The sequence below is a fragment of the Eumetopias jubatus genome, unplaced genomic scaffold (assembly GCF_037043125.1).
Source record: "Eumetopias jubatus isolate StellerSeaLion01/CBP00866 unplaced genomic scaffold, mEumJub1_p1.0 scaffold_13, whole genome shotgun sequence".
In the NCBI taxonomy this organism is placed as follows: domain Eukaryota; kingdom Metazoa; phylum Chordata; class Mammalia; order Carnivora; family Otariidae; genus Eumetopias; species Eumetopias jubatus.
In genome coordinates, this window is record NW_028274819.1 from 88,584,243 (window position 1) to 88,600,541 (window position 16,299).

At 42.6% G+C, this 16,299-nt stretch overlaps 1 protein-coding gene and 1 non-coding gene across 3 annotated transcripts in view; both read right to left on the bottom strand.

Annotated features, from left to right (window-relative positions):
- Positions 1–16,299, bottom strand: part of TMEM45B (transmembrane protein 45B) — a 31,310-nt gene that overhangs the window by 3,681 nt on the left and 11,330 nt on the right. Inside the window, exons 2-4 of one of the 2 annotated variants that reach the window (XM_088017945.1) lie at positions 7,750–7,849; positions 2,163–2,359; positions 16–222 (exon numbers count right to left, since the gene is read on the bottom strand). In XM_088017945.1, the coding sequence (XP_087874071.1) occupies positions 16–222; positions 2,163–2,343 (388 nt within the window). In that variant the 5' untranslated portion in view covers positions 2,344–2,359; positions 7,750–7,849. The remainder of the gene's footprint in view (positions 1–15; positions 223–2,162; positions 2,360–7,749; positions 7,850–16,299) is intronic. The other variant, XM_028120792.2, reaches the window with a different exon arrangement.
- Positions 4,747–4,853, bottom strand: LOC114222359 (U6 spliceosomal RNA). The gene has a single exon (XR_003611918.1). It is a non-coding gene; the product is annotated as a U6 spliceosomal RNA (small nuclear RNA).

Consider the following 16,299-nt stretch of genomic DNA (forward strand, 5'->3'; position numbering starts at 1 on the left):
GTACCACTAAGTTACCTTCAGTGAATGCTGCCACAGCCATAACCAGTCTGTCCAGCCCCAGGGGAACGTGGCTGACGAGATAGGTGAGCATATCGGTGATTCCCGAGACTGCGAAGAACAAATACATGGTACTGTGCTGCCAGTTCATTAACTTGCACCACTCGTTCTCATGGTACAGGTGGAGGTGGGGCCCGTCCGGAACAAACTGCTCGGCCAGGATCCCTGCAGGGGTGAGAGTGGAACTTGAAGTCAGGAAGGAAGTTGAAACATGGGTGAAAATGGCCTCCAGGTCAGTGCACCTGCTTTGCTCCCTCAGATGCAGCTACTTCAGTGAAAGATGCATTTGCTGACAAACCTGTGTAGACATCTTGCCTTTGCTGTTCCTTTGGGGGTCAGGGTGTGGAGAGAAGAAGTGATAGAAACAGCCACACAGGTCCCCGGGATATTTGTCTAGTGGCTGAGCTGAAAGCAAGGCATAATCACTTAAATGAGAATGTGGTTGATATATTAATCTTTGGGCTAAGTGAGCAGTGAGAGAAATCCCGGAACGAAACCAGTAGGTTGAAAATAACGGGATCTGAGCAGAGACACACTGGTGGGGAAGATAGTGGTACACACCCGAGGGGGGAGCAGTAGCTCCCGGGTGTGTTTTCATCAGGGCAGACTTCGAGTGAGTGGTTTGCCTGAGCACAGAGTGTGCTCTGTGAGCCGTGAGTCCTTCCCATAGCTTTAGGTCTCTGTACCCTAAATACTGGGAGAACCAGGTGAAGGCCTGTCACCACACTGTTTCTGGCCATACTGTGTCTTAGGAGAGGCAAGCCTTTGAGACAGTGGCTCGTAGTTCTTAGCCCTTCTACTTCATGATCTGTTTTGGAAGGCAAAAGATTGGCCTTTATGCCTGGTGCCCAAAATGTTCTTGGGGCCTAGAATAATCCTCCATGACAACATTCTGGACCCTGTTCCCCAAACATTTTTTTTCTTAAACCCAGCCCCTTCCTGAATTTATATGTGAGGGATCAAGGAATTGGTGGAAAGGACCCGGGAGAAGAAATCCCACTGGCACTAGAATGGGAGCTTTGTGAGGGCAGGGACTCTGCTTGGTTCCCCACCGTACCCCGAGAGCTGGAATAGCGAGTTCCTGCTGGGTAGGAGCTCAGGAGATCTTGTGGAATGAGCAGTAGCTTCACCCAGCAAAGGGGCCAAATACTTTCCCAGCTCTATTTTTCCGGGCAACACTGATGCTGTCCTTAGCATTTAAACTGTATAGTTCCCATCACCTCAACTCCAGAAAGACGAGATGCCCAACTGCCTGGTGGATGGGAAGAGTCAGTGGGGCTGGGCAAACAAAGCTAGGTGCCTCTGCTCACTCCAAGAGGGGCTACTGGTGTTGCTTCGGTTCCTTCTGAGATGCTGTGGGCCTAAGGTGAGAAGTGGCAAAACGCAATTGCAGAATAACGTCCCTTGTTACCCCCATGCTGGGCGGATCCTGAGGAAGAACACTCTCTGCTGTTGGCGAGGTGGGCCCCGTCTCATGTGGCCACTAGTGGAGTGAATGACGAGTCACAGTGGAAGTGCGTGGGTTTTGTTGGAACAGGGCACGGTAAAGGAAAATCCCTTTTTAACAGCCCTCTGCTGGCTTTCTTCAGTTTCTTCCACTGCCTCTCTTACTAGTCCTCTAACATAAAGTCCCCGTCTTTGTAATTGCTTGAGATATGGGGATGGAGGATATGCCAAGGAATTAGGTGGTAGCTACTCTTGAGATTCTAGTGGAGAGAGAACTGGAAAAAAAAGATGATTTTTCTAAACTAAACTGCATTTAGTACTTTCCTAATTCATGTACATGAGCTTACTCTATTATTTTTTCTATTCTTATGTTTTATCTTTTTCATCAAGTATGTTTTCTATTCCTACAACTTATACCTATGTCCTTGTAGGGCGAAGAATACAGTTTATTTGGTAGTTTTTCATGGTGCACTATTATTAACTGTTAACAGTAACAAAGCTCAGTACACAATAGATACTATAAAATATGTGGTGGCCCACTGAAAATCCTTGTCTTACTATCTGCCAGTGGAAACATCCACTTCACAGGGTCCAGAAAATGGGTTAAGGTTTCTGGGTGTGGTGGGGAGACCCCCTGGACCAGGTGACCCCCTTCTTACCAGCGACTGAAAACAGGGTTCTGACTGCGGCTTCAATGATCTCGAGTCGCTGATGGTAATGAGTCAGTCGGCTGCTTTTCCCCTTCTGGTGAAAGTACATCAGTGGGTACTTCACTGACCACCACAGTCCGACTATCAAGAAGAAGCTCCCTGGGAGAGCATGGCCCTTAAAGTTTGCCATCGGTGTTCTTCAGCACCTAAGAAAATAGGGGACAGTTGTCAGGTGGCTGAATGAAGAAAACATAAATGGATATTTTGGCAGGAAACACAACATGTGACTGAGGATTCCAAAGCATAAGCCGTATGAAGAAGGACCCACTCTTTCTCAGGGGCGCTCACTCAGCAGACAAGACTTCAAGGACGTAACATGAAGGCTTATTTTATGAGAACGACTACTCCAACCCTGGCCGTCAGGACTTCCACCCCCTCTCACTGGCTACATGGGCTGCTTCACGTCTGATGCGTGTACAGTTGAGCTTTCCACCCTTCCTCGAGAACTTCCACATGTTTTAAAAAACAAGTCAAATCGTATTTAAAAGGCTTCTACTGAAAAGCAGCAGTCACGTGCTCCATCCCTCCTCACCCACTAGTGAAACCACTTTAATCCCTTTCCACTGTTTGTTCTGGTATTTGCCGCCTGGATTCTCGTTAATTTGTGCAGGCGGCCATTTGCTCATTTATCTTTGTCAGGCATTATCTACCAGCTTCCTGGAGCTCTCCCTCCTCCTCAACCCTTCACGTTCACTGTAGTCACATGATGTTCATTTGCTTCAATCATTAGTTTCGTTATTATGGCTCTGTAGATCCAAAGTCCTTACCAGGGCCCATAAGCCCTAGCGATCCCAGCTATCTCTCTGACCTCTCCGACCTACCCCTCCAGCCCTGCCACACGGGGTCCCTTCCCTGGCCTTCCATTTCTAAGCACAGATCATTCCTGCTTCAGGGCTTGGGCTGTCCGTTATTTCCAGCAACTTCCCGAACCAGAGCCAACAGGTCTCTTCTTCACTTTACTCAGGTTGCTGTTCAAATGTTACTCTAGTCCCGGACTACTTTGTGTGAAGTAGCAGGCATGTCCCACTTTTCAATCCAGGTATATATTTTTTTTTAGGAATTCATTCATTGTATGTTTATTATTCACAGCTGATCACTACCTACCAAATAGTATCCAGGTATACTTCTAAATTTTCTTTAAAGCATGGATCGCTATCTGATATTCCATATTGATTTTTTTTTAAGCATCCAGCTCTACCCACTGGAATGTAGTCCCTGAAAGTAGGGATTTGATCTGTTTTGGTTTTTGTTTTTAAAGATTTTATTTTTTTATTCGACAGAGAGAGAGACACAGCGAGAGAGGGAACGCAAGCAGGGGGAGTGGGAGAGGGAGAAGCAGGCTTCCCGCAGAGCAGGGAGCCCGATGTGGGGCTCGATCCCAGGACCCTGGGATCATGACCTGAGTCGAAGGCAGCCGATTAACAACTGAGCTACCCAGGCGCCCCTTAATCTGTTTTGTTATTGCAGTTAGCCCCGCACTTACAGTTGGGTGTGATAGAGTAAGCAATCAAATATTTGTGGAACAAATAACACGCTCATCCAAGTAGTATATTATGGGTTATGTTTTCACCATTTTTGTTTTTTTTTTAGAGCTGTTTTAGGTTTACAACAAAATTGAGAGTAAGGTAGGGAGATTTTTTTCACATACCCCTTGCCTGCACACATGCATAGTCTCCCCCATTATTGATATCACTCACCAGACTGGTGCTTTTTTTTTTTTTTAAACCAAGGATGAAACCACATTGACACATCATAATCACCCCAAGTCCATAGTTTACCTTAGGGCCCATTTTTTTTTTTTTTTAAGATTTTTATTTATTTATTTGACAGAGACAGCGAGAGAGGGAACACAAGCAGGGGGAGTGGGAGAGGGAGAAGCAGGCCTCCCGCAAAGCAGGGAGCCCGATGCGGGGCTCAATCCCAGGACCCTGGGATCATGACCTGAGCCGAAGGCAGACGCTTAACAACTGAGCCACCCAGGTGCCCCCCATTTTTTTTTTAAGATTTTATTTATTTGAGAGCAAGCATTGGGTGGGGGGGTGGGAAGGGCAGAGGGAGAGGGAAAAGCAGGTTCCCCGCTGAGCAGGGAGCCTAATGTGGGGCTCGATACCAGGACCCCAGGATCATGACCTGAGCTGAAGGCAGACGCTTAACCGACTGAGCCACCCAGGCGCCCCTAGGGGTCACTCTTGATGTGCATTCTATGGGTTTGGACAAAATTATAATGACATGTATCCATCATTATAAATATCACACAGTATTTTCACTGCCCTAAAAATTCTCTGCTCTGCCTGTTCATCTCTCCCCCTCCCCCACCCGACACCACCCCTTTTTACTGTCTCCATAGTTTTGCTTTTTCTAGAATGTCAAATGTTGGGATCATAAAGTGTGTAGCCTCCATCTCTCATTTAGTAATACACACTTTAGTTTCCTCTGTGTCTTTTCATGGTTTGATAGCTCATTTCTTTTTAGCACAGTATAGTTAGCATATGTGTTATATTAGTTTTAGGTGTACAATATAGTGATGCAACAAAAAAATATGGAACGCTTCACAAATTTGCATGTCATGCTTGTGCAGGAGCCATGCTAATCTTTTCTGTATCATTACAGTTTTAGTATCTGTGCTGGCAAAGTGAGCATTAAATAGTCTCACATTTTCCAGGAAATAGAGACAGATACATAGTCTTTTATATTTAATTACATGTTTACCATTTCTAGTGTTCTTCATTACTTCCTGTGCATTTGAATAAGCCTCTAATCTCATTTACTTCCAACATGAAGGATGTCCTTTAATATTTCTTTTTTTTTTTTAAGATTTATTTATTTGAGAGAGCGAGAGAGAAAGAGAGTACATGAGAGGGGGGAGCATCAGAGGGAGAAGCAGGCTCCTCGCTGAGCAGGGAGCCCGATGCGGGACTTGATCCCGGGACTCCAGGATCATGACCTGAGCCAAAGGCAGTCGCTCAACCAACTGAGCCACCCAGGCGCCTTGTCCTTTAATATTTCTTATAGAGCAGTTCTCTTACCAATGAATTCTTTCGGTTTTATTTATCTGGAAATATCTTTATTTAGTTTTCATTTTGAAGAATAGGTTGGATATAGAATTCTTAGTTGGCAGTTTTTCCTTTCAACACTCTGATTATGTCATTCCATTGGCTTCTGGCTGATGAGAAATCAGCTATTAATCATACTGTTTTTCCCCAGTGAGTTACTTTTTTTTCTTGCTTTCAAGTTTTTCCTGTTATCTTTGGCTTTCAGCAGTGTGACTATGATATATCTTTTGTGGGTTCTTTTTGTGTTTTATTTTTTGATCGTGGCTGAGCTTCTTGGGTCTGTAATTTAATATTTTTCATCAGGGGATGAAAGGAAGTTTTCAGCCATTAATTCTTCAACTATTTTTTCTGACAACCCCCCCCCCCGCCCTCTCCCCACCCCCCATTTTCCCTGCTCATTCCCATGTTTAACCCAGAGCCAAGGATTTTCAACCCCCTCCCCCCCCATCACCACCCTGGATTGCATCTGTTTCCTGTGGCAGCAAAACTACTTGTTTTCATAGCTAGCACCACATTACTTAAAAGTCATTGGCTGAGTGAGGGGATAATGGCAGTGGCCTCAGGCAGAAAGGCCATGGCCTCCAACTATTTTACCTGAAGGTCTAGTAGCTTTTCAAAAATAAAAGCTTCTGTTGCGAGTTTAGCTGAACTACTCCATAATATTGCTGTCTCCTCCTCCATTTCGTATGGCCAAATGGCCTGCAGGGGCCTTGACCTGGTATGAGCTCCTCCTGCGGGCATACCCGAAAGAACAACTGCAGAGTCATGAGTACGTGGAAGTTCCTGATACGACTTCCCCAACAGTCTCCCCCATCTCCCAGGGCCGTCCCCTTGTGCACCCCTTAAATAAGACCCCTGTGAAGCTGACCAAAACCTTGTTCTCTCTGGTTTGAACTGACCAATCCAGGCTTAGCCTGGGAATCCTAAGGGCTCCACTTGTGGACCCTCATAAAGGTATGTGTGCCAGGTCCTGTCACTCTCTCTACCTGCACTCTGCCTTCACCTCCCCAGGTGGCCCCTTGAGGCATGCCTTGTCTTTGTCCAGGACCTTTGAGAAATAAAATTCTCTATTTCGATAATAGTCTGTTGTTGAACAGAAACTCACCATCAGACACCCCAGGACCCTACTTAACAAATGTTAATTTAACAAAGTCAGAACAGCCTCTTAATTTGTTGTCTGACTTTGGTCAATTTCCAGTTCCTGGAAATGGCTGGTTTTGACAATTTTGCTTAGTTTTATACATTTTTTGTTTTTTGCTTTTGCAGAAAGAAATTGCCCATCTGTTCATGCTGCCATAACCGAAGGCTCTCTCCTCATTCTTCTTAAACCCTATATTGATCAACATAAAAAAAAAAGCCTCCATTTTCATTTAATGTCCTCCCATGGCCTCAGGCAGAAAGGCCATGGCCTCCAACTGTTTTTTTTTTTTTTTTAAGATTTTATTTTTTATTTGCGAGAGAGAGAATGAGAGAGAGCATGAGAGGGAGGAGGGTCAGAGGGAGAAGCAGACTCCCTGCTGAGCGGGGAGCCCCTAGATGTGGGACTCGATCCCGGGACTCCAGGATCATGACCTGAGCCAAAGGCAGTTGCTTAACCGACTGAGCCACCCGGGCGCCCGGCCTCAAACTGTTTTACCTGAAGGTCTAGTAGCTTTTCCAAAAATAAAAGGCCTAGGGGCACCTGGGTGGCTCAGTCGTTAAGCGTCTGCCTTCAGCTCAGGTCATGATCCCAGGGTCCTGGGATGGAGCCCTGCATTGGGCTCCCTGCTCAGCGGGACGCCTGCTTCTCCCTCTCCCATTCCCCCTGCTTGTGTTCCCTCTCTCGCTGTGTCTCTCTCTGTCAAATAAATAAAATCTTTTAAAAACAAACAAAAAAACAAAAGTAAAAGGCCTGTTACAGGTCCCTTTCATGATCGAGCCAGTTATACTCCCTTGTTTTCTTAGCCAGAAGTGCAGAAAAAACAGCTTTGCAAATCTTTCCTGTCCTTCCCCATTTTTTGAGGAGCAATACCCTGAATAAAGGCAGAGTCCTTGTGTGTTCGTATCAGTTTGTCAAGCCCCACTCTCCCCTTTTACCTGGTTTCAGATTGACATCAGTGAATGCAGGGCCTGCAGCGTGTCTGTAGAAACCATTTCTAAATTTACTTAGGCTACTTGGAAGGCTGAGTACCTTGATTTGATGAGGGAGAGGAGCAGGGAGGTAGAGTTCTTCCAGTAACCAATTATTAGATTAGTTTATTTGATTAGCTACCTCCTAGGACATGTGGTAGAAATATAGGATGGGTCAGTTTCAATTAGGAGGCGCAAGGCAATAACCAACTTCAAATAGAAAAATAAAAATGTAGTCTAATAATTTGGATAACACCATTCAAATAGGTTAAGTCCCTGACAAGTCTAGCTTTAAAAAAATGATTTAAAAATAAAAAGCAAATATTTAAGGGATAAGCTCTTTAGACTTAAACTATAAAATACTTCAGCGGTACCTGGGTGGTTCAGTCAGTTAAGCGTCCAACTCTTGATTTCAGCTTAGGTCTTTTTTTTTTTTTTTGTAAAGTAGGCTCCGCAGGGCTTGAACTCACAACCCTGAGATGTAAAAAAAAGAAAAAATCAATCTCAGGAAAACCCACAGAGAGGAAAACATCAGAAAGTGCTTCTGCAAAGACAAGCTTCCTTTCTTATTTTAATATGTTTGCTCTTTTTTGATATTGCATGAGATAGAGTGTGAAGAGAGGGCTGAATGTTCTGGAGAGGTGATAGCTTTAAGTTAAACCTGGCAGCTGAGAAGACTAGTGGCAACTTTTCATGTCCTGTCTAAGGAAATCACTGGAAAAGGAACATCATTTGCATAAGAGATTTGACATGGTTTTCCTTGTCCTCTTTAACCATTCCCCCCTCTGCATTCTCTAATTTTAATTTGAGATAAGGAAGTGAAATGGAAGACAAGTTAAAGATGTCCAGAAGAGAAAAAGGAGGGAAGAGTTAAGGAAGAGTAGGAGACAGGGAAAGAAGACTGGAGAGTCACAGAAGTAGAGGGAGCGAGCAGAGGAGAAATTATGCTTGATGCAGTTTGCCTGTAGTTAAAAATAAAACTTGATATGGTGCCCTTTGTTTCTTAATAAAGCCCACATGTTCCCTTATTTTAGATGAAGAAAGTAGTGAAAGGATGTATTTAGATGAATGAGAATCAAAAATAAGGAAATCAAATTTTATTTTCTTCCTCGAGTGCCTGGGCTTAGCAGCCCGCACTCTCCAACATTAGAACTAAGGACTTGGCATTCATGGCAGGGGGAGGAGTGAAAGCCAATTTTTCCCAATTTGAGATGACAGGATACAAAACGTATAGATTACCAAATATCACAGAGAACCTGAACCTCTTAGTTCTAGCCATACATTTGACTTTAGTAAATAATGGTTTATCTTCACCATGGGATATTATATAATCATTAAAAAGACTGAATTAGAGCTATACCAGCTGTCCTGGAAGGTTTTCCATGAGATCGTTGGCTGAGACAAGCAAGATGGAAAAGACTACTTATAATATGACCCCATTTTGAGCAATGGTAATGTCCTGCATATATGTACTACATATGTATATAGGTATATGATTATATGAACAGGGAAAGCAATATGGAAGAGTACTTTGAGGGTATGTAACACTATTCATTAGTTATTTCTGGCTCTCTGTCTTCCAGGCACATGGTACAATTGCAATTTCTGGCCCCCTTGTGGTTGGGTGGGGTCTTGTGAGTTGTGGGCAGAAGTGACGTGTTAGTTCTGGGCAGAAATATGTAATTGCCAGTTCAAGAACCCTCAGAACACATTTCCCTTTACCACATTACTGTCACTGTTCATGACAGCAGCTCTTCCATGAGTCTCAATCCCAGAGTGAGGAAACCTGGAGCAGAGCCCCAAACAAGCCATGATGAACACATGGCATGGGAAAAATAAACAGTTGTAATGAGCCACTAAGCTTTGCGGGTTGTTTTTATCCAGTATAACCTAAATTTTATGAATCATACAGATATACCAGATCAACATGTTATGGGTAGGACACTCAGGCTTTTGTAGTTTCTTTAAAAAAATATTGGAAAGCTTTACTATATCCAGGGAAGAAGTTGTGATGGCGTAAAGAATGGCAGAATTTGTACCAAAAAGGTGCCAAAGACAATTTTGGCAAATTGTATCTGGAATTGTCTTGACTCCCCCCTTTTCTTTTTGATATCAGATAGACATATGTTTTCCCTTTTGAAATGGTGCCTGAGTTCTTCTACCCCCACCCTACTGCCCTGCCTTAAAAGACAGCAAAATTAAAATTCAGGCAAACAGGGGTCTGTTTGTTACATTGTAAGGTTAACCTTTAGGTCCATTTCTCCAGTCCCCCAGTTCTCAACAGGGGGTGATGTGTCTGTAGATACTTTTGGTTGTTGTCACAACTGGGGGTGATGGTGTTGCTCACATCCAGTGGGTAAAGACTGAAAGTGCTGCTAAGCATCTTGCAATGTGCAGGACACCCCCCACAACAGAGAATTCTGCAGCTCAAATCTCAATAATGCTGAGGCTGTGAGACCCTGCTCTATTCTAGGCCAGTTTCCTATCCTGCTCTTTTTTTGAAGGAAACAGAGATCAGGCTGCCTTTATTTCTTTGTTCTTTATGTTACCACTTACTAGAGTGTTCTACCTTCAAAACTGTTTATGAGGCATAAACTCACTACTAGAAATTTTCTCCCTTGCTTTCCATTTTGATATATGATTGATATATAATTCACATACCCTTTTCACCTACAGGGTAAATTCAGTGGTTTTGAGTATATCCATGGAGTTGTATAATTAGTCACCATAGTCAATTTTAGAACATTTTCATACCCACAAAAAAATTCCCCTAACCCATTAGTGACTCCATTTTCCCAAGTCCCGCCTCCCTCCAAAGTCCTAGGGAACCACTAATGTACATTATATTTCTATTAATTTACGTATTCTGGACATTTTATATAAATTGAGTCATGCAACATGTCATTTGAGACTCGCTTTCTTTTTTTAATTGTTTATTTGTTTAATTGCTACACCCAGTGTGGGGCTCAACTCACAACCCCAAGATCAAGAGTCACATGCTCCCCTGACTGAGCTAGGCAGGTGCCCCCAGACTGGCTTCTTCCCTTTTAACATCATGTTTTCAAGGTTCATTCATGTTGTGGCATGCATCACTACTTAATCTTTCTATGGCTGAATATTTCATTGTATGCATATACTGCATTTACTGGTTTGCTAAGGCTGCTGTAACAAACCACACTGGGTGATTTAAAAAACAGAATTTATTTTCTCATGGTTCTGGATGTTAGAAGTTTTAGATCAAGGTGTTGGCAGGGTTGGTTTCTTCTGAGGCCTTTGTCCTGGGCTTGAAGATGGCTGTCTTCTCCCCCTGTCTTTACATACATCTTCCCTCGGTGTGTGCCTGTGTCCTCTTCTTATAGGGCAACAGTTAGATTAGATTAGAGCCCTCCCTGATGACCTCATTTTACTTAATTATCTCTTTAAAGACCATGTCTTCAAATATAGTCACCTTCTGAAGTACTGGAGGTGAGGACTTCAACAACATATGAATTGGGGGGGTGGGGAGCATAATTCAGGCTATAACACCACATTTTATCTGTTCATCACTTAATTGACTGTTCCATACACTTTTATAGATTTAATTACTAAATCACTACAAAAGACAACTCAGATGATCAAAGAAGACATTCTGAAGGTTTCAACAACCTAAGTATTCCTGGGACAGTTTCTCCTAATGAATCTCAAAGTCACCCTCATATGGTTCTAGAAGTCTCAAGTGCTTTCTTGCTATTTCTCTCTTTTTTCAAGTAACAGCCTTGTTGACATATAATTTATATACCATAAAATTCAGTCCTTTAAAGTGTATAATTCAGTGATTGCTGGTATCTTTACAGTTGTGCAGCCATTACCACCATCTGATTTTAGAACATTTTCATCATCCCCAAAGAAATCCCATACTCATTAGCAGTCATTCCCCATTTCTTCCCAATCCTTCCAACCCTGGCAACCACTAGCCTCCTATCTGTGTCCATGGGTTTGCCTATTTTAGATATTTCCTATAAGTGTAATCATATATCTCTGCCTCTTTCATTTAGTATGGTTTCAAGGTTCATCCAATCTTGTAGCATGTATCAGTGGTTCATTCCTTTTTATTGCTGTTGTTGCTTTTAGAGGGAGGGAGAGAGAGAAAGAGAGCACAAGCAGGGGGAGGGGCAGAGGGAGAGGGAGAGAAAGAATCCTTAAGCAGACTCCCTGCTGAGAAGGGAGCCCAACTTGGGGGGACTCTATCTCATGACCCTGAGATCATGACCTGAGCCGAAATCAAGAGTCGGATGCTTACCAACTGAGCCACCCGGGCACCCCCATTCCTTTTTATTGTTGAATATTCCATTGTACAGATCTGTCACATTTTGTTTATCCATACATCTGGTTTTTAAATTTTAATCTTTAAACATTTTTTAAAAATAGTTTATTTATTTGACAGAGAGAGAGTGCAGAAGCAGGGGGAGTAGCAGAGGTAGAGGGAGAAGCAGGTTTCCGCTGAGCAGGGAGCCTGATGCAGGGCTTGATCCCAGGACCCTGGGATCATGACCTGAGCCCAAGGCAGATGCTTAACCGACTGAGCCACCCAGGTGCCCCTAATCTTTTAGATTTTTTTTTTTAAGATTTTATTTATTTATTTGACAGAGACACAGCAAGAGAAGGAACACAAGCAGGGGGAGTGGGAGAGGGAGAAGCAGGCTTCCTGCTGAGCAGGGAGCCCGATGTAGGGCTTGAACCCAGGACCCTGGGATCATGACCTGAGCTGAAGGCAGACACTTAACGACTGAGCCACCCAGGCGCCCCTCTTTTAGATTTTTTAATTGAAGTATAGTTGATATATAATATTCATTCATCTATGGATGGATATTTGGGTTGTTATGAATAATAATGCCATGAATATTGGTGTACATATTTTTATGTGTACCTATGTTTTCATTTCTCTTTGGCATATACCTAGGAGTGGAATTGTTTGATCATATGATAACTCTATGTTCAACATTTTGAGGAATGACCAGACTCTTTTCCAAAGTGGCTACACCATTTTCCAATCTCACCAGCAATGTAAGAGGGTTCCAATTTCTCCACATCCTCAACAACACTTGTTATGTTCATCTTTTTTATTTTAGCCATCTTAGTGGGTATGAAGTCTATCTCATTGTTTTATTTCATTTTCTTCCCTAATGATTAGTGATGTGAAGCATCTTTTTATGAGCTTATTGGGCATTTGTATATCTTTTTTGGAGAAATACCTATTCAAATTCATTGCCCATTTTATTTTATTATTTTTTTATTTTTTAAAAAGATTTTATTTATTTATTTGACAGAGAGATAGCACAAGTAGGCAGAGAGGAAGGCAGAGGGAGAGGGAGAAGCAGACTCTCCACTGAGCAGGGAGCCCGATGTGGGGCTCAATCCCAGGACCCTGGGATCATGACCTGAGCCGAAGGCAGCCGCTTAACCGACTGAGCCACCCGGGCGCTCCTCATTGCCCATTTTAAATTGGGGTCTTTATATTGTTGAGTTGTAATAGCTCCTTATATTATTATAGATACAAGTCAGATATATGATTTGGAAATATTTTCTCTCTTTTTGTGGGCTTTTTACTTTCTCAAGTGTGTCCTTTAGAGCGTAGAAGCTTTGATTTATTTTTTTTAAGATTTTATTTGTCAGAGAGAGAAAGAGAGAGAAAGCACAAGCAGGGGGAGCAGCAGAGAGAGAGGGAGAAGCAGGTTCTCCGCTGAGCAAGGAGCCCGATGTGGGGCTCGATCCCAGGACCCCGGGATCATGACCTGAGCCGAAGGCAGAGGCTTAACCGACTGAGCCACCCAGGCGTCCCAGAAGCTTTCAAAATGAAGTCCAGTTTAGCAATTTTTTTTTTCTTTTGTTGTTTGTGCTTTTGGTGTCATGTCTAAGAAACCATTGCTTAATTCAAGGGCATGAAGATTCACTCCTGTGTTTTCTTCTAAGATTTTTACAGTTTTAGCTCTTACATTTATGTCTATATCCATTTTAATTAACTTTTGTATATGGTGTGAGGTCATGATCCAACTTCATTTTTTGCATATCCAACTGTCCCAGCCATCTGATGAAAGATTCTTCTTTTCTGCTTTGAATTGTCTTGGTGCCTATCTACCCTTCTACTCTTGAAAATGGATTTCATCAATCTTCAGAGGGGGATCTTGCCTTCAGTAAGGCGAAACTCTGGTGAAGAAAGAGTAATTCAACTATTATGACACATATATTAAACGTTTTAATAGAGTGGCAGAGTTATGACAATGAAAGGAGGACTCTGACTCACCCCGTGAGAAATAGGAGAAAGATTATAGAGGGAAGTGTACCTAAAACTTCCTTGAAAAACAGGTAAGCATAGGCAGGGTGGATACAGTGTCAGGCAGAGCAAATAGTACATGCAAAGGCTAAGGAACAAGTGCAGCCAATCATCCATATAGTCAGAGTTGAGCTCGGTAATGTTGCTTACTCTCTTTACCCTACCATTCCTACTTTCCTTACCTACCTGTCACTCTCCTCCATGGGTGGAATGCATTAAACCTTGAAATTATCTCAGATTGGGAATGAACAAAACAGTATACTTAAAGTCAAAAAAGCTAAACATTATGGTCCTGTGTGCCCAAGAGTCTCTGGAAAGGATATGAACTGACTCACAAATGGGCCTGAGGAAGGTTAAGTTAGAAAAGATGCAAGTCAAGTTTTATATTAGTTCGGGTGCATCCAATTTCCCAGATTTCCCTAAAGGAAACTGGGTTCCTACATGTTCCTTTAAGTATGGTCACATAATACAAAGAACATGAACTATGGAGAGTCAATCCTGCTTTTGCTACCTCTGCTGGTAAGAGCTTGCACAAGTTCTCTAACCTCTCTGAATTTCAGTACCCCTTCTTCCAAAACAGGGACCTTAACAAAAGCATCTTGTGAGGATTAACTGAGAGTGTCTAGCAGCTAACTAGAGTGAATGTTTAACAAATGTTAGTTTCCTCTATTCTCTGGTGTTCTTATACTTATTCCCACAATTAATGGGGGGAGAAACCGGGCTTCTCTCTTACGGGACGTATAATTATTGAACGAAGGCTGCTGTCCTTTGCTTTCAGTACCTAATTCCAAGTGGGGAGGGGGGCAGTCATGTGGAACCTTTACCTGACTCTGGAGAGGGTAGTGGTTGAATGTCTTTTTAATAGGAATGGGACGTGTGTTTGGTCAGTAGGCAAGTAGGTTACGGGGAGGATATAGCATATTATTTTACTCCACGACGTGGTTTTTATACTTTTTGAATCTGTTCTTGCCAAGAGAAACACTCAGATGGCTTCTGGTCTGAGTTTACTTTGGAATATAACCAACCCTGCCTGACTCAGCTTTCTGTTACTCTGCAAATAACAAGCTTATTACCTCTCCTTCTTCTATGAGCTGCTGAGTAGTAAAATGCAGAAGAAGCAGAAGTACAGAGGTGAAAATTCTCTGTTGCCCACAGCTGATGTGATGGTGCTTTAGTCCTGAACTTCTGGCAGAGTGTATCCCTGCTCTACAGTAGCCTGAGAGCCCTTAAGTCACTCCGGAGTCCATCACTCTTTTTAAAATTTCATAACTACTACTGTCACTGTTATTTTCTCTGTAGGTGGGTCCTTGGAACAACTGGTCAGAAGGCATAAGACGAGAATAAGAATCTGAACCCTGTTCTGGCATGATTTCATGAGCTATGGAACAAAATTCCATGAACGAGAGCTCAGTTACCTTCCTGCTGAGTTTGATTTCTAAGCAAAAGATGGTCTGTTTCTTTCCTTCCTCCCTTCTTTTCTTCCTTCCTTCCTTCTTTCCTTCCTTCCTTCTTTCCTTCTTTCCTCCCTCCCTCTCTCCCTCCCTCCCTCCCTCCTTCCCTCCCTTCCTTCTTCCTTCCTTCCTTCCTTCCTTCCTTCCTTCCCTCCCTCCCTCCCTCCTTCCTTCCTTCCTTCATGTGATCCTATTAAAAACAGTAATGGTATAGTCATAAAAATAGACACACAGATCAATGGAACAGAATAGAAAACCCAGAAATAAACCCACAATTAAATGGTCAATTAATTTTTGACAAAGCAGAAAATATCTACTGGGAGAAATATAGTCTCCAACAAATGGCATTGGGAAAACTGGACAGCAACATGCAAAAGAATGAAACTGGACCACTTTCTTACACCATACACAAAAATAAATTCAAAATGGATTAAAGACCTAAATGTGAGGTCTGTAGCCATAAACATCCTAAAAGAGAGCACAGACAGGAATTTCTCTGACACTGGCCATAGCAACTTTTTTCTAGATTGGTCCCCGGAGGCAAGGGAAATGAAAGCAAAAATAAACTACTGGGATTACATCAAAACAAAAAGTTTCTGCACAGCAAAGGAAACCATCAGAAAAACTAAACAGCAACCTATGTAATGGGAGAAGATATCTGCAAATGACATATCCAGTATATCCAAAATGTATAAAGAACTATAAAACTCAACACTCAAAAAACCAAATAATCCAATTAAAAATCGGCAGAAGACATGAGCAGACATTTCTCCAAAGAAGACATACAGATGGCCAACAGGCACATGAAAAGATGCTCATCATCACACATTATCAGAGAAATGCAAATCAAAACTATAATGAGATATCACCACACACCAGTCAGAATGGCTAAAATCAACAACACAACAAACAACAGATGTTGGTGAGGATGTGGAAAAAAAGGAACAATCATGCACTGTTGGTGGGAGTATGAACTGGTGAACTCTGGAGAACAGCATGGAGATTCCTCAAAAAGAAAAATAGAACTACCCTATGATCCAGCAATCATACTACTGGGTGTTTACCCAAAGAATACAAAAATACTAATTCAAAGGGATACATGCACCCCTATGTTTATAGCAGCATTAAATACGTACAATAGCCAAAATATGGTAGCAGCCCAA